Source organism: Mobula birostris, chromosome 5 (genome assembly GCF_030028105.1).
Source record: "Mobula birostris isolate sMobBir1 chromosome 5, sMobBir1.hap1, whole genome shotgun sequence".
Taxonomy (NCBI): Eukaryota; Metazoa; Chordata; class Chondrichthyes; order Myliobatiformes; family Myliobatidae; genus Mobula; species Mobula birostris.
In genome coordinates this window covers 121,682,735-121,704,157 of record NC_092374.1, presented here as the reverse complement: position 1 = coordinate 121,704,157, position 21,423 = coordinate 121,682,735, and the positions used below count along the sequence as shown (strand labels likewise).

The following is a 21,423-nucleotide window of genomic DNA, read 5'->3' as shown; positions in this document are numbered from 1 at the left end:
CCATTTTCCATCCAATGGTTGGAAAGTCATTCAGATTTTTAATTTGCACTGCTGGTGGGCCAAGTTCCTCACTGGTGGCCTGTAGTCATAAAGTTACGCCCATTATTGACAGATACTGTTACAGGTCATGTAGCTGAGCAGAGCGGAGCAGATAAAACTGACAATACTTAACATTTTGATAATTACTATGATTCTGAACACAAAAGCATTGTGGAAGTGTTGCAAGTCTTTCCTTCAGAGAGTGCAATTAAATTCAACTAGAAAGCAATCTAACAAGCTGTCAGCTTTGGCTCAATGGTAGCAGTTTTGCCTCTGAGTCATGAGGTTGTGTTTTAAACCTCTACTCCAGAGAACTGAGCATGTAATGCTGGCTGACAGTTTAGTGGAGTTAATGAGGAAGTGCTGCACCATCTTTCTGATGCATTTTAAAATCAAGACACTGTCTAACTTCTCTCAGTTGGATGTAAAAGATCCCATGCTACCATTCAAACCAGAGTAAGAAGATAGTTAGGGCTGGTATTTGTGTCTCAACTGATGTGACAAAAGTAAACAGATTAAAAGGGTCATTTATTTTATTGTTATTTGTGAGGTACTGTTCTGCACAAAGTTGGCAGCTGTTCTTTCCTAGGTTGCAAAATACATTGCTCTTCAAATATTGGCAGCAAAGTACTTTGGAATATCCTGAAGTTGTGAAGGATGCAATGAAATTTACTTTTTTCTCTTTCATATTGAATTACATCCACAAAAAAAGTTTAAACTTGATTTCTTCTCAAAGATTTCGTGTTCTGGAAGAGTTCTGACTGATTTACATAACTGAAACTAGTTTGAATAGTCAGATGGCTTACTTTCAATCATTTTAATAGTAAGGTGCATGTTTTGTTCAAATCCACCAAAGGTGAAGCACTATTACTTGTATGAAAACACAACTGTTACAATTAGCATCAATGAACTTTGACCTGCTCCCAAGATCTTAGTAGAATAAACCACATTGTACAGACTAATTGATTCCATGCATCAGCAGCAATTGTAGGTAGAAACCAGAAAGCAGGATGTTTATTAATGAAGGTTCATTAATCAAGATTGACAATTGTTAACAAAGACAAACATGGAAGGTATAATGTGATTCAAAATAGATATTAAGTATTAGAGGGGCTAATAATGTAAAAATAATTACCCAAGCAATGGCACTGAGGTGGTGTGGAAGCCAACAGAAATGGGAAACAATCCAACATGTTAACCGCAGCATTGAAGATTCTGCAGGTAATTAATTATTATCTAATTTGAACCATAATACAACAGGATATAGCAGTTGGTTACCAATGCTTTTTTACCCTTAGGCATATCTCATTAGGGTCATAAGTACAGCATCTATGTTGAAGGTCAGTAGGTATATTTAAGATCACTTTGACACAGGATTTTTTTCCACAGAGGATCTCTCTCACCCTCTTCACTGCCTCCAGCATCTCCTGATCTCTGAACACTATGAACACCAAACAATGGACAATGCAAATTGGTAAGCATGTATTTGCTGTTATTTTAATGTCCACTGAAAATAGGCACTTTTACAAACTCTACACAGTACAGAGTGTAGAAAAGCTTGCAGAAGTTACCTTCTGCCTCAAACCAATTAATCAGACATATTCAAAGACTGTTCAACTACATTTTCTCATTTCCCACATCACATTAAATAAACTGGCACTGTCATATGTATCTATGTTGAAAAAGAATTGCATCACATTTAATTGTGCAATCTCTCAAATGGCTTTGATTATACTACAGTAACAAGATTCTTCATTAATCTTAGTGCTGATATTGTTCCTTGAGAATATTACAGCAGATTCAAAGCAATTCTTCATAAAGAACATTAAAACAATTAAAAGATGTGTATGAATTATATTAAAACTTTTCTAACTGTAAAAGGTATGTCCCTGGAGTTTTTTCTCAACATGGTCTTTCTTTTCACATGAACATGCACTTGTAAGAGTTGGTTCTATTACCACCAGACATAGGAAGCAAGCATTTCCCATTTATGCAGATGCTTTTAATTTGGGAGTGGAATGCAATTTACGTAGATCAAAAGTATCCATGTACACAATCCAGTGTTGCTTAATTCCATGCTTTTCTGGGATAAAGTTGAACCACATCAGTAGGTATGGGTGTGGCACCCACATTACTGGAGCGCTCCCAAAAAATAGTATCCCAGAAACATTTGGGGCAGATATGCATCTGAGCTTATGAAATTGGAGAGTTGTTATAAATACAATGTTGTCTCACATAGTCTATTTGTAACTTAAAGGTGATGTGAAACCGTTAGACCTGAGATGATCAGTTGAACTTTCTGGATAAAGGTGGTGGATAAAGTAGGTCAACGAAGATTATTAGCTGCTCCGCTGCTCAAGAGCGTGTTTCTCATACTATTTTCTGGTTAGTGAAGAATTTAACGTGTATGCTATTTCACTGACGCCATTGCGTTTTATGTTTACTTATTCTGAGTCACTTTTGGGTTCATTCCAATACCCTTTCATTCTGTAATCAATTTCTTATCAAGTAAACATAACTCACTCTTTAAGCTTCCCATGACTTATCAGGTCAAATAATCAAATTATAAATGAAAAGCCTATCTAATATGACATTGGAACTTAAAATGGTTGCACTACTTTATGTTCATCAACTGATTTTCTATGAATCCTGCCATGATTGCCAGGTTGTCTGCCATGACCATAACAGAATTTCACTTTTGCCAGTGCAATGCTATTTACTACATGCACAGTATATTGGCCCAGCAAAATAACTTGTCGGTATTTAAACTTTAGTTTTGTTCCTCCCAAATTCTTGTGATTGGGGCGTAAAGAAAGGTTAGTAATAACAGTGAGGATGAGGAATAATGTCCCCTCATAATTTCGGTAGTTTTCTCAGCTCAAAATTCTTTGCTGCAATGGAACTATTGGAAATCAAGTTTTGAGATTGTCCAGGCCAACTTCAGTTCAATTGACAAAGGGAATGAAGGAGAGACGCTCCCTCATTGTGGAATGCTCCACAGCCAATCAGACAATCAGCGATATTCATATCCACCAATGAAGGCTTGTAATAGAATTGGAGTCTGTGTTAGTAAATTTCTCATCACATAACTTAAAGAAAGTGGTAGATGACACAGTCTGAAAAAGTAATGATTCCACACTAAGAACAATTGAATACGCAGACACACAACTTTTTGGCTTTAATGGAGGTGGTGAATATTCTTTGCATTCCTGGGAGCCAACAATTTGGCTACTCAGTTATCCACCAGCTCTTCATCTGAAACAAAGTGGAGGATACCCAGTGGTGATTCAACATGGGTAATTATAGGACATAAATCAAAGTAAACCATTGGTTTGTACGTGACATAAGACAATTAATCTAAGCATGTTGGCTACTGGTATCAATGATTGGGAAGCTCTGGGTATTCAACTTGAATCCAAACCAGGGCACTGAGGGGATGCTAAGGGAAGACCTGACTGGAGTTTATGAAATGATGGGAGGCACAGATAGACTAATTAGCCCGTATCTTTATCCCAGGGCTGAAATGTCTATTATCAGAGGTGAAAGGGGTTAAGTTCAAAGGTGATGTGTGTGGGCAAGTATTTTTTTACACCGAGTGGTGGGTCCCTGGAATACACTGCCAGGGGTGGCAGTGGCAGAAGGTGTCATTGAGCTACTTAAGAGGTCACATCAACATGCAGCGAATGGAGGGATAGCGACCGTGTGCAGGTATAAGGTATTAACAACTCAGCAACATTAGCTTTATTTTTTGTGTGTGCCACGATAGCACAGTGATTGGTGTGACACTATTACAGCTTTGGGCATTGGGGTTTGAAATTCAATCCTGGTGTCCTCTGTAAGGAGACTGTACATCCTCTCTTTAGGATGCATGGGTTTTCCGCAAGTGCTCTAACTTCCTCCCACATAGTGGGAGGTTAATTGGTCTTAGTAAATTGTCCGGTGATTAGGTGATAGTTAAATCGGGGTTGTCAGGGTTGCTGGGGCAGCATTGCTCTAAGAGCCAAAAAGGCCTACTCTACACTGTATCACTAAGTTTTAAACCAGCACAACACTGGGCCGAAAGGCCTGATCCTGAGCTGTACTGTTCTGTGTTCTATGACACTTGAAGATGGAAGGAAATCAGTTTCATTAGGATAAACCAATGCTGTGCTTTCACAGGTCATTTGTCAGCAGAAAGACCAATTCTAGGTCAGTGAATAAGGCTCCCTAGTAAGTTCCAATAAGTGGGTTATGCTGCATAATGGACAGGGTCTAGCAGTCACAATTTTGTGGAGTAAGGAAGGGATCTCTATACCTCTGGCTGCAAAGAGCTTCCTTAAAAAAAAAGGCCGGGTATTTTGAAATGGATACTCTTAATAGTCAAGGAATGTTGAGTGTCTTCCCTTCTTTTATCACACCAAAGAGGTTTTCATCAAAATGTCTGTCCCTCAATTTCAGGTTAAATTATATTTTCGGGTTTAATTATATGCGCTGTACCTGTTTTGGAGATAAAATAAACACTAAAAATTTCAGTTCAACAATCTCTGCTCAATGTTAACAGAAGTTTCACTTGCTGCTAGCTTTATGGTGTGAAGTTTTTGCTTTCAAGTGGTTTAGCTATAAGGCAGCTTGAATGGCCTAGGTTTCCTGATTGTAATTGCTGTGATGTTGTCAGTATTTACTATCATATACATTAGAAAAACCAGCACTAACTCTTGCAGTACAAAAAGTGTGGATTTAAACATGAAACTCTAGAAGTTGCTGTTCCTCTGCAGTGTGTATTGATTTTCAGCATCTTCTCCCTGTGTCAATGAGCTGATTAAAACTTCAGAGCCCCACTATCCTTTTTCACTGTAAAATCCTTGAAAATTTTATGGATTGCTGCATGGTGTATGTGAATTCTTAGAATTATACTAAGCCATAATTACAGATCAGCAACAAACTGTCACTAAGTATCTAATTTTATACATCGGCACAGTAATTTTCCTGGGTATATATCAACATGTAATGGATTTGACAATATTATTTACTTTTAAAATATATTATAATATTTCACCATCTGCTATGGAAAGTTTAAAAGTTGAATAAAAGTATATATTTTTCCTTCCTGGTTGATGATCTATTAGAAACATTTGATTGCATTGGGTGCTTAGCCACATTGATGACATCACGGCTACTGGATACCAAACAACACACATCAAAGTTGCTGGTGAACGCAGCAGGCCAGGCAGCATCTGTAGGAAGAGGTGCAGTCGACGTTTCAGGCCGAGACCCTTCGTCAGGACTAACTGAAGGAAGAGTGAGTAAGGGGTTTGAAAGTTGGAGGGGGAGGGGGAGATCCAAAATGATAGGAGAAGACAGGAGGGGGAGGGATAGAGCCAAGAGCTGGACAGGTGATAGGCAAAAGGGGATACGAGAGGATCATGGGACAGGAGGTCTGGGAAGAAAGACAAGGGGGGGGACCCAGAGGATGGGCAAGAGGTATATTCAGAGGGACAGAGGGAGAAAAATACCTCTTGCCCATCCTCTGGGTCCCCCCCCTTGTCTTTCTTCCCAGACCTCCTGTCCCATGATCCTCTCGTATCCCCTTTTGCCTATCACCTGTCCAGCTCTTGGCTCTATCCCTCCCCCTCCTGTCTTCTCCTATCATTTTGGATCTCCCCCTCCCCCTCCAACTTTCAAACCCCTTACTCACTCTTCCTTCAGTTAGTCCTGACGAAGGGTCTCGGCCTGAAACGTCGACTGCACCTCTTCCTACAGATGCTGCCTGGCCTGCTGCGTTCACCAGCAACTTTGATGTGTGTTGCTTGAATTTCCAGCATCTGCAGAATTCCTGTTGTTTATTGGATACCAAAGTTCCTTTTGAACTGATGCCTGTCAGCAACTAATGTGGAGAAAGAGGAAGTTCATGTGCTGAAACTGACAAGCTCATTATTGTGAGGAGCTTTCTTCAAATTCAGCAACTTGGCCCCTTACCACCGACAATAAAATTCATTCTTAAATCTGAATCCCTTTTTTGAGGACCCATTTATAAAGTCTGTAATTGCTGAGGAGAGGAGTGAAGGTGGGTGTAAGCACCTGCAATCATCAACTTGAAAATAAAGGAATGTATCCCTGATCGGTAGAAGTAAAAATGTGGAATACTTTTGAAACATGTTTATGCAATGCAACAACGTAATGTGTTTAGCAAAACCCACCAGATTTGAAAATTCAGGAAACATATTTTAAAATCTTTTCCTGACACTCAACTTAAAGTTATAATTATTGCTCCCACTTCTCAATCTCCTTTTAACATATTCTCTTCCCTCATTCTCATGAACCACCCCCCCCCCCACTCCCTCAACCAGTATTTTACTGAGGAAATGAATCAATCCTCAGCTCCCTTGCTTCAGGCACACAATGGTAACGCAGTTAATTCATGACACATGAAAGGGGGTCTGAGTAATTCTACAAAAAAATTGAGCAATTGTACACCAGCTACATGATAAAATAATGAGTGGCAATTATGGTAATGTAAAAAAAAAATGGACAGGAAAGGTAAAAGCTGAGTTGTCTTTTTGGTTGTTTTGCATAGTAGATAGATCTAAATCTTCACCTAGCTGATATCTCAATAATAACCTTGCATATCTCTGACATTTTTTCCCCATGTGGTAAAGGACTATTAAAAGAAATGGGTGATGAAATAGTTAAAATGTTGTTTAAATGAATTCAGCCTTCAAGGTCTTTTAACCTGTACTCTCCCCACCTACATTATGGGTTGGACAATAATGTCAAACTGCTTTATCTGAGAAGGAAATTATAAAAGTCCAGATATTGCTAGGTAAACTGCACGATAAAATCAGCTTGATGGCTTTCCAAGATTGTCAGGAAATACAATTAAATGCATAGGCAGTGTTTCAGTGCTTATACATCTTTTAAGCAATGGCCTATACTTTCACATGCAGTTAATTTTAATTTGTTTTATATTTTCCAGAGTAGTTGAAACAATTTCAAAAGCAGTACTGCTCAATATAATTTTCTTTTTGTTAAAAGTGTAAAAATAAACCTTTCATTTCAATTTGAAAAATTGCTCCATTTGACTAAGAGATTCGAGTTCAGTTTATGCTAATCAAGTTAAATTGATTTTCATTTACCGACCTTTTATATGAGATGATCTATGATAAACAAAAAACTGTCAGCAACTTATCCCGTATTAACTTATTTATACTTAAAATGGAAATGATACTTAAAATTACAATCATAATGTGATTGTAATCATGAATATTTACAAATTTTCAATACAATATAAATCTATAAAAATAATACTAAGAATGTAATAAATCTAATTTTAGAATTGACTTGGATCTCCAAATTTGGTCTTTCTATTCCCATCCTCCCTCTAAACCCACTTTAGTTCATGGCTTTATTTTGATTTGACTACTTATCCACATCAAGGGAAGGTGGGAAAGTAGCATTTGAAGAATGCAATTTGCGTACAGTCATGACATAGCCTTTTCCATTACAAGACTTAGATTAGGGAATTAAATGCAGCATCTCCAAGTTTGCGGATGACACGAAGCTGGGTGGCAGTGTTAGCTGTGAGGAGGATGCTAAGAGGATGCATGACTTGGATAGGTTAGGTGAGTGGGCAAATTCATGGCAGATGCAATTTAATGTGGATAAATGTGAGGTTATCCACTTTGGTGGCAAAAACCGGAAAACAGATTATTATCTGAATGGTGGCCGATTAGGAAAAGGGGAGGTGCAACGAGACCTGGGTGTCATTATACACCAGTCATTGAAATTGGGCATGCAGGTACAGCAGACAGTGAAAAAGGTGAATGGTATGCGGGCATTCATAGCAAGAGGATTCGAGTACAGGAGCAGGGAGGTACTACTGCAGTTGTACGAGGCCTTGGTGAGACCACACCTGGAGTATTGTGTGCAGTTTTGGTCCCGTAATCTGAGGAAAGACATTCTTGCCATAGGGGGAGTACAAAGAAGGTTCACCAGATTGATTCCTGGGATGGCAGGACTTTCATATGAGGAAAGACTGGATCGACTAGGCTTATCCTCATTGGAATTTAGAAGATTGAGGGGGGATCTTATTGAAACGTATAAAATCCTAAAGGAATTGGACAGGCTAGATGCAGGAAGATTGTTCCCGATGTTGGGGAAGTCCAGAACGAGGGGTCACAGTCTGAGGATAAAGGGGAAGCCATTTAGGACCGAGATTAGGAAAAACTTCTTCACACAGAGAGTGGTGAATCTGTGGAATTCTCTGCCACAGGAAACAGTTGAGGCCAGTTCAGTGGCTATACTTAAGAGGGAGTTAGATATGGCCCTTATGGCTAAAGGGATCAGGGGGTATGGAGGGAAGGCTGGTACAGGGTTCTGAGTTGGATGATCAGCCATGATCATACTGAATGGCGGTGCAGGCTCGAAGGGCTGAATGGCCTACTCCTGCACCTATTTTCTGTGTTTCTATGTTTCTAAATGCCTGTATTCAAGTTTATAATGGAAATTCCCTTTACATGCTTGCTATGCAGTGTCACCAGTGACAGAAGCTGTTGTTACATTGAATCCAGGTTATAAAGGTAATTTCTATCACACGTACAGACCTAGTACTGAGGATCCTAGGTATATGAAGTATTATTGGCAAATTTTGCAACTATTTAAAACATCAACCAGAATCTCCATAGAAATAGTGGAGGAGAACTTCCATTGCTCTGAAATAATTGGCTACTTCACCCCGTTCCACTCTGCTTCTTCCAATAAAGTCCTGGATGCATTCTTCTGCTGGAAGCCTAGCTCCCAACAATTTAGTTTCACACAGTAGCGTAGGATTTATCTTTGCCAGCCATTTACAACAGGTTTAGCTTCACCATTGGACTCGCTATTAACGCTGCCATTGCTGTTGAATGAGTGTTTTACACAAATAAAGACACAATAATTTAAATAAAATAGAGTTTCACTTATCGTTCTTCTAACAGCCACTTTTTTGAAGAAATTACTGCCCAATTATCATCGGCATATAACTTGCAGGACCAGGAGATCCAAAACACTTGACCACCGCTAGACTACAATAAGGAATGCTTATCATTCCATGCCTAGGCTGCATTTTGGGAAATCTGATAACTTGGTTGTCCTCCTCCTACCTGCATAGAGGCAGAAACTAAAGAGCAAGGCTCTAGAGATAAGAACAACAAAGTGGTGGTCTTCGCAGGCAGAGGAGCAGCTATGGGATTTGTTCAATGACATCTGAGGATCTGGATGAATAAACCACAGCTGTCATGGACTTTATAAAAACAATCATAGGTGAGAGTCTAACTCAACCAGAAGTACTAGATGAACCATGAGTTCTATAAACTGCTGAGGCCAGATCAGAGGCATTCAGGTCTCGCGACCAAATAAGATACAAGGGGTCCAGGTATGGTCCCTGGAAAGCGATCTCATGGGTGAAGTTGTAAACCTGAACTAAACCTGAATCACTGAAGGATGCTTGACAGCTGTAGAAGGGCTTGAATACAGATAACTCTTACGAAGTGAAACTAAGCCACATAGATATCAACAGGTCTTCACTTCTAGATGAGCTTAATGTCTTCCATGCTTGCTTTGACCATCGAAGTCAGTGGGACTAGATGAGAGTATGAGCTCAGCACGGACTAGAAGGGCTGAGGTGGCCTGTTTCCGTGCTGTAATTGTTATATGGTTAAAACATGGAGGGAACTTCACAAACTCTGAAGATCCTGTCTCTGAGGCCAGCTTGAGAATATACTTCAGGAGGGTGAACACAGGAAAGCATCCAGTTCAGATGGATGGGTGAGTACCTGGGTGAGTATTAAAGATCTGTGCTGAACAACTGGCTGGAATGTTCACCGATATCTTTTACTTTAGCTGTCTGAAGTGCCTTCCTGCTTCAAACAGGTTTCAGTTATACTGGTGCCTAAGAAGAACGTGGCAATCTGCCACAATGGTTATCAACTCGTAGCACTTAGATCCATTGTATGAAGTACTCTGAGAGGTTGGTGATGAAACATATCAACTCCTGCCTGAGTAGCAACATGGATTCACTTTAATTTGCCAATGGACACAACAGGTCCACAGCAGATATCATTTCATTGGCTCTTTACTCAACCTTGGAGCATCTAGACAGCAGAGATGCATCCATCAGGATGCTCTTTATTGGCCGCAGCTAGGCATTCAATACTATCAAAGCTAATCAATAAGTTTCATGACCTTGGACTCAATACCTCCTTATACAATTGGATCCTTTATTTCCTTACTTGCAGACCCCAGTCAGTTCAGATTGGTAACAGCATCTTCTCCACAGTCTCCATCAGCACAGGTGCACCACAAGGCTGTGTGCTTAGCCCCCTGCTCTACTTGCTTTATACTGTGAGGCTATGCACATATCCAATGCCATACTTAAGTTTGCTGACGACACCACTGTCATTGGACAAATCAAAGGTGGAGACAAATCAGCATATAGGAGGGAGACTGGTTCCCTCCTATATCTGGCAGAGTGGTTCCACAACACCAACCTCTCACCTGTCAGCAAGATCCAAGGAGCTGAGGAGGAAACTGGAGGTCCATGAGCTCGTACTCATTAGGAGATCGGGGTGAGGAGGGTCAGCAAGTTTAAATTCCTCGGTGCTATCATTTCAGAGGATCTGTACTGAGCTCAGCACATAAGTGTAATTACATAGAAAGCACAGTATGGCCTCTACTTCCTTAAAAGTTTCCAAAGATACGGCATGAGATCTAAAACTTTGACAAACTCCTATAGATGTGTGGTGCAGAGGATATTGACTGGTTGCATCATGGCCTGGAATGGAAACACCAATCCCTTTGAACGGTAGTGATATTCTTAAACTATCGCCATCATTCTTGTGAAGGTATTTCCACATAGCTGTTGATTTTGGTATCCTTGTTTTAAATGCAGTGTTGATAAAGGACCAATTATACCTTTTCCAGCTATAATAAGGTGCAGCTCAGACAGCAAACTACAGGAGGTGGTGTAACTTTTGCCATTTCTGATGGTAGTGATTGTGGGTTTGGGAATCACTGTTGGAATGCTCTAGGAAAGTAACTGTAGTATATTTTATGGCTGGTATCCACTATGGTGGAAGGAATGAGTACTGTATCTTGAGTGACTGATGGGGGTTGGCATCATAAACACAAGAGATTCTGCAGATGCTGGAGATCCAGAGCAACACACACAAAATGCCGGAGGAACTCAGCAGTCTCTTCCACCTATCATCTCCGAGCTTCTTGCTTCAACCCCTCCCTCACACACCTGGTTTCATCTACAGTATTACCTTCTAGCTTGTAGTCTTTCCCTTCCCCGCCTCCAAACTTCTTATCCTGGCATTTTTCCCTTACGTTTCCAGTCCCGATAAAGGGTCTCATCCGAAACATTTTGATAGATGCTGCCTGACCCGTTTGAGTACATCCAGCAATATGGGTGTGTGTGTGTGTGTGTGTGTGTGTGTGTGTGTGTTGATGGGGTTGCCAGTCAAATGGGCTTCTTATTGTAGTTGCATTCATTGCATTCATCCAAGCAAGTGGAGAAATCAATCACGCTCATGACTTATGTCTTGGAATGTCAGGAAGTGAATCATTCACCAATGGATTCCCAGCCTCTGACCTATTTCTGCATTTTATGTGGCTTGTCCAGATGAGTTTCTGGTCAGTAATGATCGCAGGATATTGATTGTGCAGGCTTTATGATGATAATGCTATTAAATGTTAGGGTTTATCATCTCTTTTGTTGGAGATGGTACTTTTCTGGAGCCATGTTACTTGCGACTTCTCATCGCATAAGTAAATATTGTTTCAGACTTGTTAAATGCAGGTAAAGTCTGGTTTGTTTATTTAAAAATTGGGAATAGAAATGGGCAATGTGCACCCATCAGTCAATATCCTTAATTCTGGTGTGATGAAAGGAAGTTAAGTGATGAAGCAACTGGAGATGATTATGCTTAACACAGTGCCTTGAGAGGCTCTTGCAGTGATGTGCTGGTGCTGGAATGATTGGCATCTGGCAGTCAAAGCCATTTTTCTTTGTGTGAGGAATGATTCCAACCATCGTGTTTCCTATGATGTCCATTGGCCTGAGTGCCTTAAGGGCACATTATAATCAATGTCACTCTCACCACACCTCCAAAACTTGGGTATAAGTTTAGACCAATAACTGGAGCTATGAAGCCCCAGTGACAGCTGAACTGGGCATTGGTGAGTAGGTTATTGAGAGTAAGTGCTGTTTGATAACATTGGTCAAGAGATGGGAAGCCATTGAAAATAAATGCTACCCTGTGCTTCCCATGAAGTCCATAGTAGCAGCTGGCAGCACAGTTCTGAATAGCCAAATCTGTGTAGATCCTGGTGGCATCAGGTTGGAAAAGGCAGCACATTAGTTTAAAGCTGATGATTGATGAATAGAAGCTGCTGCCTGATCTGCTGAATAATTGAATCATGTTTGTTTCTTGTCATAAATGGAGAGCAAGTAGTGTTTAATGTTTGCTTTTGTCATACATTGAGAGACAAAAATTCCAATTAAAATAAGACTAACACCACTCATTCAAAATGAGGTCTGAATCATTTCTACAACTGCAGGAGTATGATGATCCTCCTTGATATCTAATACTTTTTTGCCCGAGTGCTGCTGTTGGTCTTAACTCCCTTTGGGACAATTCATCCTTTGTTCTATAGTGTAAATCATACAATAGTGAATTGGCAGGATAAATTAAAATTATGCCTTTATATCCAATACCACTACCAATGCACTATTATGTATTTCTGTTTACACATTCAGGTACCTACTTATCCATGAGATTCATTTCTCTTGATAGTAAAGGTAATTCAAGACTGTGTTCATATCTGACACCATTATTAAAAACATTTGATAGAGATTTCATCTCACTTGTCTTTCCCACTTCGGCCTTTATGTCATTTATATTTTCTCTTCTCTGGATCTCAGTTAGCAAATGATACAAGCTGAATGAATGTACAGCATGTCAGAACAAAGGTCATTATTGAGTTATATGACCTCAATTCTTACTTTATATTCATAAACATTTTTCATTATCTGCTGGTTCCATACTTCACCCTCAGAACACTTAATCCCACTGCCTCATTGAACCTGCACTTATCTGGTCCGTGTCTCAACAGTGCACAATAGAGCCTTATCTGATATGCCACCATCTCAAAAGAGCCCTAGTGGTTTCCAACAGTTTTGGCTACAATTCAGCTGCCAGCTGTTTCTGGTTTGGATTGCTCATCTTTGTTTTTTTTTGCCTGCTGTTTATATCTGGCTTTGCACGTTCATTTGTTATGATATTTGACTGTAACTCCAGTCAGATATTAGAATTCCCAAAATCACCAATGAAACCACCAACTCTCTTTAAACCTCCACAACATGAGAAAGGTGATAGTTCCGCGCACATTTTTGGGGATTCATTGAAGGTGTAGATCCAAGCCTTTGGGACTAATTTGACCCCATTAACAGCCAAATAATCAAATAACAATCAAGTTAGCAGTGAGCACAGATGAGAAGAAATGTCCTATGTCTGCTCAGTCTACAAATTATGTTTAAGTAGTATTAATTCAAAGTGATTTCTTTTGACTGTATCAAAATTCAAAGTATATTTATTATCAAAGTATGTATACATTATACAACCTTGAGGTTCACCTCCTTACAGGCAGCCGCAAAGCAAGAAACCCAGTGGAAAAAAATCCAACAAACCCCCAAGATGCAGAGAGAGAGAAAAAAATAATCATGTAAGCAACAAAAAAAGTAAACATCATTCAGAGCAAAAGTGAATCCATAGACATGAAGCCCAAAGCAGGCCCATAGCCATAGCCTTGGTTCATCACTCAGCAGTGCAAAATGATGTGGAACCTGCAGCCATGAAGCCAGGAGTAGCCAGAGTAGGCCCACAGTCTCAGGCTCAGTCTATTATACATATTTATTATTGCTTTTTGATTATTGAGAATCATTTTTGCTTTATCATTTCTGATTAAAGTAGCAAAGTCCTTGGAAAGAAATTATGCAACTGAAACTAGATGCTTACTCTGAGAAAAAACTCTAAAACTGCCGATGTTAACAGGATCCATTTTAGTTACTGCATTTGGAATGTATGTCATAGATGTTAATGTAATAAAGCATTCCTTTTTTGTGTGAAATGTTCCACCGGTGAACGCCATATGTTGAATGAAAAACTTTAAGCTGCACAGCTGAATCCAGATCTTCGCAGCAGGATTATTAGCTGAATATGGGAGGGTCAATGTCAATCTCCCAATCTGAAGATAGAGATCTATATTCCAAGTTAATAACTGTAGCAAATTATTGCTTTTAGTAAAGAATGAAAATTAACAATAAGAATCTTGTAGAAGCCTGCAAATGTTAACAACTTTGTATTCTTCTTAGTGGAGGATTTGAGAAAAGTAATTTTTTTTGTGAATGTGAAACAAGCTGCTAGTGGGAGTGGTAGATGCTGGCTCAATTGTAAAATTTAGGAGAAGTTTGGATAGCTATATGGATAAGATGGGCATGGAAGGCAAAGGTAGATGGGAGTAGGCATAAATCTCGGTCAGTATGGACTTGATGGTCCAAAGAGCCTGTTTCTATGCTTTAGTGCTCTATGCTGTAAGACTCCATGAATAAGGCTCTAGATCAGGGGTTCCCAACCTGAGGTCCACGGACTCCTTGGTTAATGGCAAGACTCCGTGACATCAAAAAGGTTGGGAACCCCTGCTCTAGGTGTAGATCCTGTCTATTTCATCATTTCTTGAGTTATAATGCAAAAAAAAGAGCAAGGAAATTCTCCTGAACTCTAACCCTTTAACCAATTCAGTAAAAATTCAATAAACCAGTATCCTTGGGACTTTGATAGCAGTGGACTTGTAGATCTTCTTTAATATTAGATGCTACTCCCATTAATACTCACACACACTTTTATTTTAGTGTGAAGTTCTGAAGAAGGATCTCGGCCTGAAACGTTGTCTGTTCCTTTATTTCCACACATGCTGCCTGACCTGTTGAGTTCTGCCAGCATTTTGTATGTGTTGCTCTGGATTTTCAGCATCTGCGAAGCACTCATGCTTATAATTTGATTTTACTTTTGTTTACAATAGCAGTGCAAACAAGTATTCCGAACCTCAACTCCAGATGCAAACCCACACACCATTTCTGACCCCTGGTGTCTGAGATCCCAGCCCTAACTTCCTTCGTACCCTAGCCCGCTGTCCAGATGACTGCCATGGCCATAGCGATACTCCCTACCTCTGGTCCTGCCCATACGCTCTGCTTGCATTTGGACCTCTGGCTCACATTCTGGATTAACGAGTGGGCCAGATGTTATATTATCAGGATTCCCTAACAATCAGATGCTGGATTATTGTAGTTACATTTTGTATCAGCAATATAATCAAATTATTTACCTTTGTGATTTTTTCTGCAATTTTGCTGTACATATTTTGGTTTTGGCATCTTCATTAGAGCAGGTTTTTAATTGATTATGCTTTGACTATGAAAGGCACACCTAAATGAGAATTATTTTCTTCTTGAAGGGCATCGTAAAAATATGCTTTCTGATTGTTTTTTTGGAAACTGGTATCCGCATTGGTTTTCAGGGACCAGAGCAGTAGTTCCCAACCTTTTTTATCCAATGGTCCAATACCATTAAGCAAAACTGTTCCCCATGTTTGGAAACCCCTAGACTAGAGTATAGAAACCCTCTAAGAAAAGCATAATAATTCGACAGGAATTAACACACAAAATGCTGGAGGAACTCTGCTGGCCAGGCAGCATCTATGGAAAGAAACAAAGTACTGAGATCCTTCATCAGGACTGGCAGGAATACTTTCTACGTTTAATCTTCCTTCAATGTATTTGAAAAGATGAATTTAACTTATAACTAAACTTTAGTAACAAAAGCATTAATGATCAGATGAAACCTACCTCCTGTAGTTTTAAGAACCAGAAAAGACTCGACTTTTTTACTTCTTGTAAAGGGAATTAGTACTATTGAAGTAATCCTATATGTTACAATAAATAATAAATAAAGAAATGTATTTTAAGGCTTACTTTTGTAAATGTGTAACGAGAACTCTCAAGGTATCATGGTTCGGTTTAGGAAGTTTCTTCACCAGTCTTGCAACACACTGAACACGTTGGTTGTAATCCTGATTTTCTGTTGGATGAAAATGACTACCGTTAGGGTGCTATAGATTAATACTATTATCTTTCCTCAGCTGGTTCCTTGTGACACATTTATTGCATTCTGATACATATGCGGCAGTGACAGCTGAGTAAAGAAACTACAATAAGAGAGAAGCTGAATGCATTTTTACTCCTTTAACTAAACCATTGTTCACTTAATACAAGAGATTCATGACAGTGATGGAAGGCAGGCATGACCCAGATTGCAATCTGAGTTTTCCACAGCTCTGTTTCTGAATCTTTAAATCAAAACAGTAAGTCTATTGTAATACAAAGACATAAAAGAAGAATCTGAAATGTAGAGGTTTGGTGCTTTTGGTCAGCAGCGATAACTCATTTTAATTGATTTTATCAGATACAAGATATAATAAGACGTTAACCTGTTGTTCATTGTTCAGAATCTTAAAAAGTTATATGATTGAAATGATTCTCAATAGTAGTATTATACACCTATAGGCCTAGCATATCAGCAGCAGGTTTTGCTAATTTAAAGTGGTTAAATTGTTTATTTCATGCTGGAAGTAAAATAGAATTAGATGTGCATGCTTTAACTTTATCTGATAGGCCTGGAATTTCTTGGAATAATTTTGCCATTATTGAGCTGCAAGAACATCATAGCACATTTTTCTTTGGTGAAGACTTGCAAGACTTATGCTTATTTTACACATAGTCATTGGTAAGTTATAAAGTTGTATAGCATTAAAACAGGCCTGTGGGCTATCACATCCATGCTGGCCTTTATGACCATTTGTACAGTCCCATTGATCCACACTAGGTCCATTTCATTCCTTGTCTTATTTCTTTAAGTGCCTGTCTAAATATCTCTGAAAGTTTGTGATTACATCTGACACTACCTCTTCCTTTGGCAGCAGATTCCAAAACATCAACTACTTTGCGTAAAATAAAACTTTACACTCAAATTTCTTTAAAAGACCATCCTGTCACATTAAATCTATGTCCTCTTGTTTTTGATATCTGTGCCATGGGGGGAAAAAAGATTCTGATTATCTACTCTCCCAATTCCTCTTATGACTTGATATGCACTGTCTCAACTGGTTATCCCTCAGCCTTTTTCACTCCAGGAAAAGCAAACTCAGGCTATCTAACAAACACACAAAAAAAATCTGCAGATGCTGGAAATCCAAAGCAACACACACAAAATACTGGAGGAAGTTAGCAGGTCAGGCAGCATTCTTGGAAAAGAGTAAAGAGTCAATGTTTCGGGCTAAGAACTTTCACCAAAACTCTCCCAGATTTTGTGCGTGTTGTTCAGGTTATATAAACTCTTCCCATAACTTCAGCCCTCCAAACTAGGGCAACATCCAGTGACTCTCCTCAATACCCTCTCCAACATAATTGCATCCTTTCTATAGTGTGACAACCAGAACTGCACATAACAACCTGTGTGAGCCAAATTAAGTTTTGTAAAGTTGCAATATAACATTCCTATTTTTCTATTTCATGCCTAAACATATAAAGGCAAGCATGGCAATAATGCCCTCTTCCTCACCCTGTCTAATTATGCTGACACTTTCAGGAAAGTATGAACATAACTTCAGGGTCATTGTTCATCAGCAGTGCTTAATGCACTACCATTTAGGTATATGTTGAACCCTTGTCTGCATCTAACTCCTTTCTCCACAAAATGGTTTGTTTCCAGCAGGGCTCATGGTCAACAACCCTAATGTCACTCTTAAACACTTTGACCTTGGGGAAAAAAAAGTCATTCCAACCATTGTTTCATCTGTGAAATCTTTCAGCACATCTTAAGCAAAGATTTATTAGGATTGGGTTGTGTGCAATAAACGCAAGAGATTCTACAGATTCTGGAAATCCAGGGTAACACACACATATACAATGCTGGAGGAAATCAGCAGGTCAGACAATGGGGAAGAAGGCAGGAAAATGGAGTTGAGAGGGATAATAAATCAGTCATAATGGAATGGTGGAGTAAATATGATGGGCTGAATGGCCTCATTTTGCTCTTATGTGTTATGGATCTATCTTTGGAGAGGAATAAACAGTTGAGGTTTTGGACCAAGACCCTTCATCAGATCTGACAACAGATGTATATACATATATTTAATTTTAATGTAGATTTCAGACAATGTACAATTTCTTCTACTGGCCATGATGCCTTTTATACGCAAACAAGAGGAAGTCTGCAGATGCTGGAATTTCAAGCAACACACAGAAAAGTTGCTGGTGAATGTAGCAGGCCAGGCAGCATCTATAGGAAGAGGTACGTCGACTGTACCTCTTCCTATAGATACTGCTTGGCCTGCTGCGTTCACCAGCAACTTTTATGTGTGATGCCTTTTACACTTCTCAGTTTCATTCCTCTTTTTCAATTTCTGTTCAGAAGAAGTAATTGTCATCCATTACTCTTCTTTGTAAATGAAGTAAGTCACTTGACATATTTTACCAGTAACTGTTTGAAGTTACCATCACTGTCTGTTTAGGAATAGGAGGTAAACAATTACCTTCGCCTCCTCAAAAGTAGGTACAATCCCTGTTCTATTCTGAAACCTGCTGCAACAGCTTGTTTCTAGGTTTTCCTGAGGAAGTTAGATTGGAAAGGCAAATGAAATGATGTGGATATTCCCAACTTCAAGCGCACACATTTAATTTTACCTTTGGCCCTTTCCTGTTGTGAAGGTTTAATTGGTATAGTGTAACAGGATTGGCTTGTTTTCTTGTAAGTTGCAAATTGACTTGTAAGTTTTCTTGCTAAAGCAGGGGATCCCAACCTTTAGAATACCACGGTCCCCTACCATTAACCCAGGAGTTTGTGGACCCCAGGTTGGGAACTACTGTGCTAAAGAGTAAATATTTTCCAACCACTTGAAAAAATGTCTCAAATATAGTTTTGCTTGTGTGCAGCTGAAATCCTTTATCTCATTGTAAATCATAGCGACTGATATTAACGTGGCACTACCTGAAGTCAATAGTAAATATTGACATGAAGGTCATAGAGTTTAAACATAGGTGGGGATGGAGGGAAGTGGGGAGATAAGAACAATTTGCAATTTATCTTCTAGTAAATCCAGTTTATTCTGGCTGCTTGTAATGCAGTTACCTGTTATGTGCTGACATTTATCAAAAGCATTTAACCACATAGGTCATTCAGAGAAAAGGTACTTTATCTTGATAGGAGATCAGTATGAATTATAGTTTGCAGCTAGGTAGAAAATTGTGCTTTCTAGATACCTTTGTTTGTTATAAATCACCCAGTCACAACATTTTGTTCTTTCACACAAACCTGCTGAGACTGGTTTTTCTGACACCATTTCAATGATTCCTGGAAAACTTTCAACTACTTCAGCTAATGGTAAATAGACCATTATTTTTAAAGATGTTACCTCAGCAGCTCACCGCTGAATATAATGAAGTGTTTGTGCTAAAGGGGGAGAACTTTTAGGACTTCCTATTCAGAAAGAGAAGAAGGAAGCTTTCACAATTTAAATCTACATCCTTTCCTTCAATCATGTTATCCTTTTTTTTCTGGCTTTTTTGAAGTCAGTAACAAATGAAAAAAAACGACATCCTACTTTAATTTCTTGGATTTTAAGTGTACGCAACTTTCTTTATCTGCAGGCCGGTGAGTTTGTATTTCATGTCAACCTAAGCACACAAAAGCTGCTACACAAATAAATGTGATGATCTGATATTTTACTGAAATACTCAGGTCAAATGGTAACTTGTGGTTAGACATTAAAAAAAAAATTGGCTGCACTTTTAAATAAATATCATCCCATTTTCCTATGCATTCTAAGCTCCTTTCATCAACTCCTTTGCCAACATTGTTACATTCGAGATGATGAGCTTGTGGCTTAATCCCATGCCAATACCCTCAAGGAAATCTACAACAAGACACAGAGGAACGTCCATTTAATTTCCTGTGATATGATGTTCCTTACGCAACCTGTGAGAGGCCCTAGAGTCAGTAATCTGAATTATTCTACTCAGCATGGCTTAGCTGAGGCAGTTAAATGGCACACAAGTTAAACCCAGCAGTATAAAGCTGGGGTTCTTAACCTGAGTTCCATGGACCCCTTGGGGGTCCATGAATTTGGATGGAACAAAGTTTACATCTTTATTTTCACTAACTTCTAACTAAAATTTAGCATTTCCTTCGATTATGAATATAACCGCTTATATTACTATATCACAAATCTGTTTTCTTTAACATTTTGATAACTGTATTTCAATGTAATTGGTTTCTATTGTAATCTTAAGTATTTTATTTTATATATTTAAATAGATTGTTCTGAGAAGGGGTCCATAGGCTTCACATGACTGCAAAGGGGCCCATTGCATTAAAAAGATTAAGTAAGAACCCCTGGTACAAAGGATGAAGGTTGTAACAAAAGTATCTGAAGAAGGAACTCAGCAGGTCAAGCTGCATCTAAGGGCGTCAAGGAATTGTCTGTGTTTCAGGCTAAAACCCTACAGCATGACAAAAAGTGGTGAGAGAAGGTAGAGATCGTAAATAAGGGAGGAAATGGAAGGGTAGTGGCTAGAAGGTGATTGGTGGACTGAGGAGGGGTAAAGAAAAATGATAATCCTGCTTATGTATCACCCCAACTTTATGTTAGAATAGCATATTGTGTATTACACGTTGAGTGCTGCACTTCCATTAAAATTGTATATCCCTTGACTTAGGATGAGCAACAGCATAGGAGATTAATTGTAACTTTCAAAGTTCAATAGTGGTTTAAAATCTTTCAGGAGAGATTCACCTTATTTGTCCCATGTACATCAAAATATCGAAACATACAGTGAAAAGTGTCATTTGGCTTCTAATCAAATCAGCGAGGATTGTTCTGGGGGCAGCCTGCAAGTGTTGCTAGACCTCCGGTGCCTACATAGCATGCATACCACTTACTAACACTGACTGTGTCTTTAGAATATGGGAGGAAATCAGGGCACCCGGAGGATGCATATGTGCTATTGCAAAGAAAACATGGCAGTACCTCTAATTTCTTAGGAGTTTGTGAAGATTCATCATGACATATAAAACTTCGGCAAACTTCTATAGATGCGTGGTGGAGAGTAAATTGGCCGGTTGCATCACAGCCTGGTATAAAATATCAATGCCCTTGAGTGGAAAAAACCTGCAAAAGTTAATAGATCCAACCTAGTCCATCAGAGATAAGGCCTTTTCTACTATTGAGCACATCTGCATGGAATGCTGTCCC

General features: G+C 39.1%; 1 protein-coding gene across 3 annotated transcripts in view; it reads right to left on the bottom strand.

The window, feature by feature from the left end:
* arhgap15 (Rho GTPase activating protein 15) overlaps positions 1–21,423 on the bottom strand; it is a 737,150-nt gene that overhangs the window by 32,161 nt on the left and 683,566 nt on the right. For 2 of the 3 annotated variants that reach the window (XM_072258610.1, XM_072258612.1), the window contains exon 14: positions 16,088–16,193. The exons of the other annotated variant lie outside the window; for it this stretch is intronic. In XM_072258610.1, the coding sequence (XP_072114711.1) occupies positions 16,088–16,193 (106 nt within the window). The remainder of the gene's footprint in view (positions 1–16,087; positions 16,194–21,423) is intronic. 3 annotated transcript variants of the gene reach the window in all.